We start from the raw sequence: 13,042 nt of genomic DNA, 5'->3' as shown, positions 1-13,042 counted from the left end.
CTGTTGCTCTACGGTAGTGTTAGCAGAGCTCAAGAGAACTGCATCTAACTCTACAACAAGCCTATGCTAAACGATGCCAGAGATATTCAGCTCTTGAAGGTCTGAGGAGCATGGAAAGAGGTTAATAAATCGGAGGATGCTGTCCTTACACTCGTTTTGTTTTTTTTTTTTTTAATCTGTGGGATGAGAGAAATTATCCCTGCAGTGAATTAGGAGAAATAATTTGAAAAGTGAAACCAAAAGCCCCTGCTCTTTGCAAGTTAAAATTTTAAACTGTGACTGTTTAGAAATGTGCATATTTGATCTTTGATAATGGGCAAAAAGATGTGTTTTCTGAGAAGTGGTCTATAACTAGTTACACTTTCTACATTGAAACCAATTTGCTTTCATTTGAATATCTGCTGTAAAGAATGCTTTTTTAATGTGTATTTTATTTTTGAGCGAGGGAGAGACAGAGTGTGAGTGGGGGAGGGGCAGAGAGAGGGAGACACGGAATCCGAAGCAGACTCCAGGCTCTGAGCTTTCAGCACAAAGCTCGAAGCCGGGCTCGAACTCACAGACTGAGAGATCGTGACCTGGGCCGAAGTCAGACACTTAAATGACTGAGCCACCCAGGCGCCCCCCAAGTATTCTTATTTCTATATAAGCGGAGTGCGCAAATGTACACACATACATACATGTGTATGTGTGTGTGTGTGTGTGTGTGTGTGTGTGCGCGTGCACTTCCCCCCTCTGGTTCAATCATAAGCCATTTGTGACATGACTTCCCATCTATTAAATTCCTTCCACTTCTATAAAATAGAATTCTTTATTTTTTTTAAGTTTATTTATTTTGTGAGAGAGATTGCGAGCATGAGCAGAGGAGGGGCAGAGAGGGAGAGGGAGAGAATCCCAAGCAGGTTTCACGCTGTCAGTGCAGAGCCTGATGTGGGACTCGAACTTATGAACCGTGAGATCATGACCTGAGCTGAAATCAAGAGTCAGATGCTTAACCTACTGAGCCATCCAGGCACCCCTAGAATCCCTTATTTTTGATGGTTACACAGTACTCCATTATATAGTTGTGCTATTTTTATTCAACCAAGCTTACAGTTGGGAAGTTCCTCTGCCCTTCAAGGTCCTTCTTGCCAGATGAAGAATCAAATCGATAGGAGACAGGTTAACAGAAAATCAAATTTAATAGCAGATATATGGGGAATCCACACACACCTGAGATTACAAAAACAGTGAGGCAACATGTGGCTTATAGGAGCTAAGAAGAGGGGTAGGGCCTAAAAATAAAAGGGGAGAAAGACCATTAGCTGGAAGCGGGGAGGAGATGTTTGGAAAACAAAGGTCACCCTGTTATGCAGAGAAGTTTCTTAAGTAAAAAGGAATCTCTGTTCCCAGCTCTCTTCCCGGTACAGACAGGCAGTTGAGGGGGAGGTGAAGAGTTTTTCCTGCATGCGCTGGGTTTGGATTGCTTTTGACTCAAAATAATGTTCATGCCAAAGCGGCCCATCTTGGGGCGGCCTGCCCTGCGCCCCTACACTAATGGTGGACATTTAGTTAATTTCCACTGTCTCGCTATTATGACCGATACTAAAATGTAGGCATCTTGTCTAAACATCTTGAGGCACTCGTCCAAAAGGCCATCAACATTCTGTATGATCTCACTCAAATGGGGAATCTGAAACAGCCAAACCCACAGAAACAGAATGGGATGGTGTTTACTGGGGGCGGGGATGGGGGGGGGTGGGGGAAGTGAGGACCTCCGTGTTGGTCCAAAAACACGAACTCCCAGTTAGAAGATGAACGAACTTTAGGGAGCTAAGACAGAGTTGTGATTACAGTTAACAATATTCTGTCATATACTTGAAGGTTGAGAAGAGACTAATCTGGAATGTTTTCACCGCAAAAACAGTAATTATGTGATGTGATAGAGGTGTCAGCTAATGCTGATGGCAATCATATCACGATATAGGAGTGTATCAAATCAACGCACTACACAGCTTACATTTACACAATGTTAGATGTTCACTTATATCTCAACAAAACCGGAAAACAGTTTTCAAAAATTATAAGTTTTATAAAATAAATCTCTCTCTCTCTCTCTCTCTTTTTTTTTTTTTTTTTTTTACCTTAACTGCGACACTGCAGAAATTTGCCTGTGCAGTTTCAGAGAGTGAGGAAGCTCTGGGCTACCTGAAGATTACTGGCCATTTTTGGTTTTAAAGTTTTGCCTTGGGGGTCTACCAGCTCCCCCTCCCCCAAATTTCCTTCTAATTGCAGTAAATGCAGTTTTTAATAAGTTTTAATTTTTTTAAAATGCAGATTCTGATTTAGGGGACTGAAGATCTGCAATTTTTTTTTTTTTTTTACTTTAGAGAGAGAGTGAGCAGGGGAGAGGGGCAGAGGGAGAGAGAGAATCTTAAGCAGGCTTCACCCTCAGCATGGGCCGGACACAGGGCTCGATCCCTTGACCCTGGGATCATGACCTGAGCTGAAATCGGAGTTGGATGCTCAACCGACTGAACCACCCAGACGCCCCAATATGTTTTAATTTTGAATCAAAGCAATCCACACACAGTTTTCAAAAAATCAAATAATAAAAAAGGCATATAATGAAAAGTAGTAAATCCCCGCCCATCCTGTTCAACGAGGTTCCCCCCAGCCAGCAGCAAAAAACATTTACATGTCTGTTTAGTGGTTACCTTTTTTCTTCCTTGAGAATATGCTTTTGTTACTATTTTTTTACTTGATAACAGGAGGAATTTTTTGACTTCCTGCCCTCCCAGAACCTCCTACCCGCTCAAAATGGCTGAATCACTATTTTTAAATCTCCTGTTAGCTACTTTGTTGACTTTAATAATACAATCCCCAAACCTGCCTTATTCTTTCAACTAGAGGCAGAATCTGGACTTCCTGCTTTCTGAGAATAACACCACTGTTCTATTTCCTCCTCTCTGCCTGCTTATTGCCTGGACTCCCACACTGTCCGAGTGGCTAACATTGCCGTCTGGTTCTACAACCATAACTGTCTTCCCTTCTTAGCTGACAGATTCAGTCTAAAAATGGAAAACCGTAACTTATATTTCCACTGAAATGATTATTCCGATATCGTTCACTGAAGAGCTGAGTTGAACCGGGTGACTGGTCTCCTCTGTGACCGCAGAGTCATGGTGCACGTGCCAATCAGTGTCCAAGCGGATTCCCTTTCTTCCACTCCTGGCAACTGTTCAAAACCAGGCCCCGTCCGAGGTTGCTTTATATTTGAAGCATGCCTTCCTTGTACAGTTTGAAAGGTTCGTTCTCCTCTGCAGTTTCCGTTCGCCATTGGCTTCTCTTTGGGGATGAAGAAATGTATGCCTTCCAGATCATATGCATTTCCTCCAGCTTCTAACTCAACCCATCTATTGCTCAGAATTCATTCCCTTCCGTTGAAAGTCCGTTTACCCCTTTTTCTCGTTTGGAAGATTTGCCTCCTAGTTGGACCACTACGGTACAGTTAGTTTACCTTTAAGTTCTTAGCAACCTTTCCTCTTGTTTTCCCCCTTCGGGCATTCTGTGACCATTGTCATTTCCTACCGTTTGGGCTGTTTTGTGTTTTTATGGATGCAAGAGCCTCTCAAGTATTTGTGAGGATTTTCCGAGTTTAAAGTTCTTTCCTTGTTCCTTGAATTATCTATTTCCTAGAGAATCACCTTTTCATTCTATCTTAGGCTTTCCTGGTTGTACTGTGAGCTTGGGGCAAACGATGATTTCTAGCCGCCCATTTACATTAAAAGATAAGGCAGTGGAAAAGCAGACCGGCAAGTCTGCGTGCGGGAGAGTCGAACTGGCCGCTTTGCTCTAGGGCTGGCGAGCCGGTGGGTGGAAGCCAGCCATCCCGCCGGGCCCCCCACCCCGAATGCCACAAAGTTAGTTGCTCTAAATATGTACCTGCAGGCGGACGTTGAGAATCACCGAGGCCACCACGTAGAAGTAGGGAAAGTTCGTACGCAGCCGCCAGGCCAGGTCGAAGAAGGTGATGAGGGTGCGCGTGAGCCCCTTGCAGAAGGCGCCGTATGAGCCGCGGGCCGCCGCCAAGGGCGACAGCCGCACCCCCGGGCCCGACAGGGCCGCCGCCGCCGCCATCGGTCTGGTGTAGCCTCCCATTTGGTGCCGGGAGCCCAGGGCTTTGAGCCGGCTGCACGGACCCACCGATCGACTCACGGAGGGACGCACGGGGCCGCTCTCCGCGCGGGAGGCCGACCCCGTGACCGCAGATGTCACCCCGTGACCGCAGATGTCAGCCGCGCTGCCCGGCGGACGCCCTCCTTCCCCACCGCGTTCGGGCCGCGGCGATCCGCGATCGGTCAGTCCTCCGCGAGGGCCACCAAGCTGAGCTGCCTCGAGGCGGGCGGAGCGCCGGAGATCGCGAGCCCCTGGACGCGGAGGGGAGGGGGACGGGGGGAGGGGGGACTCGAGCTGGGGGAGGCGGGGGAGGGAGGGGGAGGGGCGCGCGGCTTTCCCGGGAGACCCAGCTTCCACCTCCCGGTGGGTCCTTTTTTTTTTTTTTTTAAGTGTTTTAAATTTCAACGGAAGCAAAACAAAACTTGCTCAAAACGTTAGAAAATTTCCTTCATAAACGTGATCTTGAATAGCTTGGAAGCGTGAACCCGTTTTCTGTTGCCTCACATCCCTTTAGGAATTTTTTCAATCCTCAACTGGGAGCGAGTACGAACACACAAAACCTACCCATTTTCTCCACTGTAAAATGTGTACATTCTGTTTTAATGATTCAAGCGACTTTGGAAAATTTTGTTTTAGATCTTTACTATTCTTCTAATGGGAAAAGTTATACAAACAACTTGCTAGAGGTTTTCAACAGCACAATTAGAACAATGGAAATCAGAGTCCCTGCTAAGTTGCACATTCCTCACCCCGCCCCCTCCATGAACTCCTGTTGGGTTTTCTGTATATACTTTCAAACCTGATATGTTCATGTAGTGCTCTTACCATGTCAATAATGTATAAGTACCTCACTCTCTTGGACGACTGATCACTACCCCAATATATATGCTGACTAATAATGTTCAATAATTTATTTAACCAGTCCCCTATTGAATGAACATTCTGAATGTTTCCAGTTTTTCTTATGCGGTATGCATCATTGTATGCATGAATTTTCAAGTGGCAGAAGAGAATGAGGAATATAAGCCCATCTTTATTTATAAAAAAATCATATAAACATATATGTATATATATAGAGAGAGAGTGCTCAAGGTCAAAAAGTTTTACTTTTTAATATATGTGCTTGATCAAAGAAGTTTAGAGACCCGGGCTCTACGAAACATTGAATTGGAATTTTTTCTGCCAATATGAAAGGCAATAATTATGTCTCATTGCTCCTCTAATTTGCATTCATTCAATTATCAGTGAAGCTGAGCAAATTTTCTAAACTTCTTAATCTTTCAGTATTATTTTACTCATTGCTTGTAAAACATTAAAACATTGTAAATATGTATTATGAGAAAAGTACAATTCTTCAGATCACAACCCCCAGAAAGACTATTAACGGATTGGTATATGTTTTATCAACTATTTACATTTTTAATAGCAAGGCATATATACATATATCACACACAAATCACAAAACAAGAAATGGAATCATAAACATTCTGCCCTGACAATTGTTTTTAAACGTAACGATGTATCTTACATATCTTTCCATGTTGATACCTTATGGCAACTGTGTATTATTCCTTATGGGTGGCCAATAATTAACTGATGGATATTTGGATGGTTTCAAATTTTTCACTAGCATAAACAATGTTGAGATTAATATTTTTGCGTGCACATTTTTGTATGCTTCTCTGATATTTCCCTGGATTACATTCCTAGAGGTGGAGCTCTTGGATCAAAAGGTTTTCATCTGGGGTGCCTGGCTGACTCGGTAGACCATGCCACTCTTGATCTCGGGGCTGTGAGTTTGAGACCCATGTTGGGTATAGAGATTACTTAAAAATAAAATATTTACAAAAAGGTTTTCAATAAGAGACTCTTAAATATGGAGAACAAACAGAGGGTTACTGGAGGGATTGTGGGAGGGGGGATGGGCTAAACGGATAAGGGGCATTAAGGAATCTACTCCTGAAATCATTGTTGCACTATGTGCTAACTAACTTGGATGTAAATTAAAAAAAATAAAATAATAAATAAAATAATAAATAAATAAAGGTTTTCATCTGTTTATGAATTTTGATACATGTTGTTAGAACTGCCTTCCACACAGCTTGTACTAATGTACCTATGAAAACTTTCAACTTTCCTAGTAATGGGCATTCACTTTCTTTCAAATCATTGATATCAAGATATCTCACTGTTTTCATTTGCATATTGTGATTACTAGCAAGGTTAAACATTATATGTGCATATATCCTTGCATGTTTGCATAAAAGGAATTACCGTGTCAAAGTTTTGCAGGCTTAATTTTATTCAGTATTTCCCACTCCCCAGTAAAAAGGTTGTACCAATGAACACTCAGGCTAATGGATCCCGGAGACCTCAGGGGCAGGGGTGACAGTGAGGAAGGGGATAGTTAGGCAGGCTTCTCCTCCCTTTCCCTTGTCTCCCTGCCCCACAGGCTGCCCAGGTCGTGACCCCTTTGTTTATTTTTATATTAAATTTTTTCCTAAGGCAGGCAGGACAGCACAAGGAGACTGATCATGATAAAATCTCAACCATAGCCCTATGAAAAACCAGAGTAGACAAAATAGCCTCAGGTGATGTATTAAGCAAAATGCCTCCTCCCTCACACCACACACTAAATATGAAATAGTAGCAATGGGCCAAAATTATTGTCTTTAGGAAATTATACAAGTCTCCTGGTTCTTCTTACCCACAATAGAGGGCATATGCCTTAATTCTTCTCTCTGAATCACCCACTCTTAACGTATATGGAAAGAACGCATTAACTGCTATATTGGTCTAGAGGTAATAGATTTAAATGTAATCAGAGGCTTTTGTAGCAGAAGGCACTGAATTGAACGCAGGTGTTTCCCCCTCCAAATCAAATAGAAACCATTAGAAAGAAGTGCAAAGTAAATTGATTCATAAAATTAATGAAAGGGGTGTGAGGATAAAGGACCAAGAGTTTGAGAAATTCCCCAGATGAATGCGGATTGGCTCAATCTGAAGACTCAGTCCTGGTGGAGGGCACCACAGCCCAGCGAATCTCAGGCAAAGCCTGGGTGGGGCAGGAGCAGAAGTCGGTTTCATGGAAGAAGCACCCTCACATTGCCTGGTATGGAGGGTTGAAGTGGGAGGATGGCATTAAGGGAGCTGTTTATGCTGAATAAGGGCATTTCCACCACCTCCCCTCCACTGCCCCCCACCTAGTGGAGGAGTTTATCTCCTGGATGAAAATGGACAGTGTTTCTCTAAAGAAAATGAGTGGGGCCACTTGGGTGGCTCCGTCAGTTAAGCAAGCGACTCTTCATTTCAGCTTAGGTCATGATCTCATGGTTCATGGGATTGAGCTCCGTGTAGGCACGGAGCCTGCTTGGGATTCTCTCTCTCCCTCTCTGTCCGTCTCCTATTTGCTCTCTCTCTCTCTCTCTCTCTCTTGCTCCCAAAATAAATAAGTAAACATACAAAAAAAGAAATTAAGTGATGTGTTTAAAAGGGCAAGGGCTCTGGAATGGGGTGGGGTGGGGTTGGGGGGGTGGAATTGGTGACTGTGGCAGAGAGTAAAAATAGAGACAAATGTTTCCCCTCCCTGAATCCCCTAACTTTGCATTGACTTTGCAGATCCTCTCATCAAGAGGTGGCCTGTGTCTTTTTTTCTTGAATCCGCTATATGACTTGCTTTGGTCCATAGGACCTTGGCAATTGGCAAAGACAGTGCAAGCAAAAGCGAGGAAGGTGTTTACGCGCTGGGGCATGTACTCTTGCTAGTCTTGGAACCCCGGCGCCACGTGATCAAAGCAGATGAGCCTTATGCCCCAGTCATCCCTGTAGCCCCAACTGATGGCCAACCAACCCCTAGAGGTCGTGTCGCCAAGACCACCAGCAGCAACTGACCACAGACACGTGACAGTCCAGCCAACACGAGCAGAATAGCCCAGCCCAAGCTGTCAATCACCAACAACTTGTTAAGTAAATGAATGGTTGTTTTAAGCCTCTAAACTTTGAGGCGTTGTTTTCATAGCAAAAGCTAACTGATAGCCATGCTCGGGAAGAGAGCTACAGGGCAGACTGTCAATCAAAATGGTTTGGTCAACAGTGATCTTTGGTGGTGGTTACTAGATCATGGGAGCCCTAGGACTGAAACAGAAGCATGGCCCATTTAATGAAAAGAATTCTGGCAAACAGAAAGTTGGGTCACCAACCCCGCAGGTCATATCCCCAGAGTCCCTAGGATGAAGTGGAGGCCAGGTACCACAAGGAAGGCTGCTATGGTAACATCATAATTATGTACTGTAAATCTTCCTAACTATCCCCCAAAGGACCTGCAGTGATTTCCCAAGGTAACTGTTCAGTGGAGAAATAAAAATCCATACTGTCCAGGGATTATTGGACTATGGCTCTGAGCTAGCACTAATCCAGGGGACTCAGAGCAACACTATTGCCCACAGAGCAAGGGCTAAAGGAGGGCAAGTGATAAATGGAGTTTTGGCTTAAATCCAACTCATAGTGGGCCTAGGGGGCATACAAATTCACTCTGTAGTAATTTCCCAAGTTCCTGGGTTTTCTTTCTTTTTTTTTTAATGTTTATTTGTTTTTGAGAGAAAGAGAGCATGAGTGGGGGAGGGGCTAAGAGAGGGGGACAGAGCATCCAAAGGCTGCTCCCCCCTGACAGCAGCAAGCCCAACTCGGGGCTCAAACTCACGAACCGCGAGATCATAACCCCAGCCGAAGTTGGACGCTTAACTGGCCGAGCCACGCAGGCACCCCTCAAGTTCCCGGGTTTTCAGTTGTAACAGAGGTAACCCCCAACTGGCAAAACACCCCAACTGGCCTCCTGACCTGTGGGGTGAGAATTTTTCTGTTAGGAAGGCCAGATGGAAGGCTGGAACTTACTCTCCTTTACAATCCTAGCAGTAATAGCAAACATACATTATTTTGTGTCAGTCAGTCTTCCAAACCCTTTACATATACTAACATATCATTCCTCAGAACAACGTTACCAAAACAACAACAACAACTATAACAACAACAACAACAACATTACGAAGTAGACACTATTGTACACATTTTACAGAAAATGAAATCAAGGCATTGAAAGTTTAAGCAACTGGCCCAAGGTTGTTTGTAATTGGTGGAACCAGAATTTAAACCAGAATCCATGCTCTTAACCACTATGCTGTCCTCTCCAAAGAGCAGACCAAAACCAATACATATGCATGGAGGACTCCCAGAAATTAGGGCTACCACGGAGACTAAAAATTCCACGGTAGTGATCCCCATCACATCCTTGATGGATGTACTTGTTTGGCTAGTGGAGGATACAGGAGGATCCTGAAAAGAAGTGGTGTATATGACTTGGCCTTCAGCTGGTTCTAGGGGCACACGTAAGGTTCATGAGCGATGGTTCACACTCCTCGTGTGTCTTTGTCTGCCACACTGCCTTCCTTTCCTCGACCCACACTTATGGTTTCATGGGGACTCTAGCGGACTGAATTGTGTCCCTGCCACATTCGTACATTGAAGTCCTAACCTCCAGTATCACAGAATGTGACTATATTTAGAGATGAGGCCTTTAAACAGGTAATTAAGGTGAAACGAGGTCATCAAGGTAAGTGATAATCCAACACGACTGGTGTTCTTATAAGAAGAGGAGATTAGGGCATAGATAGGCCCAGAGGGAAGACTGTGTGAAGATACATGAAGAAACCAGCCAAGGAAAGAGGGCTTCAGAAGAAATCAACTCTGCCGATATCTTGATCTCTGACTTCTAAGCTTCCAGAACTATGAGAAGATAAATTTCTGCTTTTTAAGCCACCCGGCATGTGGTACTTTGTTATGGCCACCCTAGCCCGCTAATACAGGGACCTCTCTATAACCAGTTGTATTAGTCAGGGTTCCCTAAAAATTTAACCAATAAAAAGTCATATGTGATGGGCCCTCTAATGGCCACAGGGTATAAACACATTTGTGTTCCATATAAATGCCCACCAGAGGTCATGAACTGTTGACGAGGACTCACAATTATCATGTGAACAATATGGCTCGCTCAGGAGCCCATGTACAAAGTGGCCATGGTTGCAGAGACAGAGGCTTTCCATGGGCTCAGTTATATGGACTTCCCCTCACCAAGTCTGATCTAGCTATCAGAACAATTGAGTGTCCAATTCCAACCTGCCAAGAGCAGAGGCCAACGCCGACCACCCCCCACCTCCTCCAAATGTACCATTTTCTTTTGGCGGGAGGAGGCTCCAATCAGCCATCTGCTGGGAGGGTGATTACAATGGGCCCCTTCCATCACGGAGGGTGCTGCAGTGTGGATTTATCTTCCATGCCTACAACACCTCAACAGATACCACGTTTGTGGGCCTACGCACAATCACGATATCCCATACAACACTGCTTCTGCCAACAGAACTCATTTTACAGCAAAATAAGGCAAGAAAGAGCTCAAGAGAATTCACACTGGTCGTACCTTATCCCGGCCATGTCTTATTTTTCATCATCTGGAATGGTGGATTGCCTGCTCAACATCCATTTGCAGGTAGTTTCTTCCTGTTCCCTTGATTTTAGCCTCTGCTGATTTAGGGGTCTGATTATTAGTCTACCAGTAGAAACTACAAGACTCCATTGAACTGAATGAATGTTGAGACTGCAGCCGAGCTATTTAAACTACACATGTCACTGGACCAACGGGAAAAATAGGACTTTGATTGGTGTGATTGATCCTGATCATCAAGGGATGTTTGGTTGCTTTTATGCAATGCAGGCAGGGAGGATTAAGCCTGAAGGTGCGCCCCCCCCCCCAATACTGCAATGTTCAGTGGTAAAAGTTGATGAAAGATTACAGCAACACCATATAGGCAGGACTACAAAGGGCTCATATCTCTCAGAAATGAAGCTTTACCTCAGTCCACCAGGCAAAGAGAACTTGGTAGCTGAGAGACTGGTTGAGGGCAAGAGAAAACAGAATGGGTAGTAGAAGAAAAGTTATAAATACCAACTACGGCCTTGTAACTAGTTTCAGAAACAAAATGGAAGTGGTTGTTCATATGTTTTTCTTTCCTTATTTTGGAGTGTGTGTGTGTGTGTGCGCGCGCACGTGCGTGTTGTTGGTATGTTAATGTATTCTCTTTGCCCCGCCCCTTATATAGGGTGTGTTGATGGTAGTTGAAATTTACAGTTTAGCCCACAAATGACAGAATATCAGTACACGATTGTGACAAACTTAAAGAAGGATGAACATTGTTCAGCTATCATTTTTACATTTTTTTTTTGAATAAGCTCTATGGCCAATGTGGGGCTTGAACTCTGGACCCCAAGATCAAGAGTCACATGCTCTACTTACTGAGCTAGCCAGGCGCCCCGCCCCTCAACAGTCTTGAATTTAGAACTGGATGTGATCATGTGTGAGACTTTTGAGAAGAAGTTGAGTGGGATTTGTTTTGTACAAAGCATAGTTGTACAATGCGAAGTGGGAGCATGTGATTGTAGGAGAGGAAAAGTTTTCCCTTCTTCCCTTCTAGATTCCTGGGCTGGTCTAATAATTAAATTGACATAAGACAGATTAACAAGAGAAAAACAAATTTCATTTCATACATACAGGAGCTCATAAAAACACAAGACTCAAGAAATGACCAACGTAGGCAGCTTTTATACCTTTTAAACAAAGAAACAATACATTTGTGAAGAACCTGATGAGACAAAGAAGTTTGGGATTAGGGTAGTGAATTGGTGAAGTAACAGAGTTTGTTTATAAAGCCTTCTTGGCTCTGAATTCCCTACTTCTGGGGATAAGGATGCCTTCTACTCTCCTGGTACAGGGATGGTACCTTTCACATGGGAAATTAATTTCCTGTTTTCAGGGGGGCAGAGGGGGGTCAGAGTGTACTTCTCGCACTGGCTGTTTCTTAAGTGACTTTATTATTTCTTCCCTCCCACCTCCCCTGCCTATGTCCTCTTTTATTTTTCACTAGGTTTTCACGCCCAACATGGAGCCCATACCCCTCTCTTAAGTAACTTTAATTCAAAATAATCAATATGCCAAAGTGGCATATTTTAGGGCAGACTGCCCTGAACCATACCTTTTTTAAAAAAAGTAATCTCTACACCCAACATGGGACTTGAACTCACAACCCCAAGGTCAAGAGTCACATGCTCTACCAACTGAGTCAGCCAGGCACCTCTGAACCCCAACATTGTTGTTGCTGTTTGTTTTATTTAGAATTTTAAGTGTGGAAAAAGACTGTATAGGCACTCCTCATTATTTGAAACTAATCTATTACTGGAAATATGTTGGATGCCACATTTTTGGATGGCAGAATTCTATCTTTTGTTCATTTATTATTTTTTAATTTTTTTAAATGTTTTTATTTATCTTTGAGACAGAGAGAGACAGAGCGTGAGGAGGGGAGGGGCAGAGAGAGAGGGAGACACAGAATCCAAAGCAGGCTGCAGGCTCTGAGCTGGCAGCACAGAGCCCGACGCGGGGCTCGAAATCACGGACCGTGAGATCATGACCCGAGCTGAAGTCGGACGATTAACCGACTGAGCCACCCAGGCGCCCCTCTTTTGTTCATTTAAATGGGAAAAATAATAATGCTTCTCATCTCATCCAAAACAATTTTCCCAAATATCACCAAAACATCAAAGTTTTCTGCATAATATAAAGCATTTATAACCCAACCGTCTAATTATTTAATATTTCATGGCGATTTCATACAGTGTGCAATGTGAATTATATTCTCCTTCCACACTGCAAGAAACACATTCTGTAACATAAATAGGACGAAGTCTTATGTTTGCATTTTATCTATTTTATTTTGTAAACTACCATACCATAATGTAACAGCGTGGTATTGAAGAAGAGATAAACACACATATCAATGGAACA

At 43.6% G+C, this 13,042-nt stretch overlaps 1 protein-coding gene across 1 annotated transcript; it reads right to left on the bottom strand.

The window, feature by feature from the left end:
• Window positions 1-1,159: 1,159 nt before the first annotated feature.
• LOC109253719 (small integral membrane protein 10-like protein 2A) lies at window positions 1,160-4,420 on the bottom strand. Its single transcript, XM_019426922.2, has one exon. It carries the CDS (start codon window positions 4,135-4,137, stop codon window positions 3,910-3,912), a length of 228 nt encoding a protein of 75 aa, XP_019282467.1. The 5' UTR covers window positions 4,138-4,420; the 3' UTR covers window positions 1,160-3,909.
• Window positions 4,421-13,042: the final 8,622 nt, after the last annotated feature.

The sequence above is a fragment of the Panthera pardus genome, unplaced genomic scaffold, assembly GCF_024362965.1.
Source record: "Panthera pardus isolate Hobbes unplaced genomic scaffold, ASM2436296v1 HiC_scaffold_27, whole genome shotgun sequence".
Lineage (NCBI taxonomy): Eukaryota > Metazoa > Chordata > Mammalia > Carnivora > Felidae > Panthera > Panthera pardus.
The sequence above is the reverse complement of the archived record's forward strand: the minus strand, read 5'-3'. Positions and strand labels throughout refer to the sequence as shown.

What these genes read in the sequence shown, in the direction of transcription:
- LOC109253719 (XM_019426922.2), bottom strand. Translation starts at nt 4,137, where the DNA reads ATGGGAGGCTACACCAGACCGATGGCGGCGGCGGCGGCCCTGTCGGGC.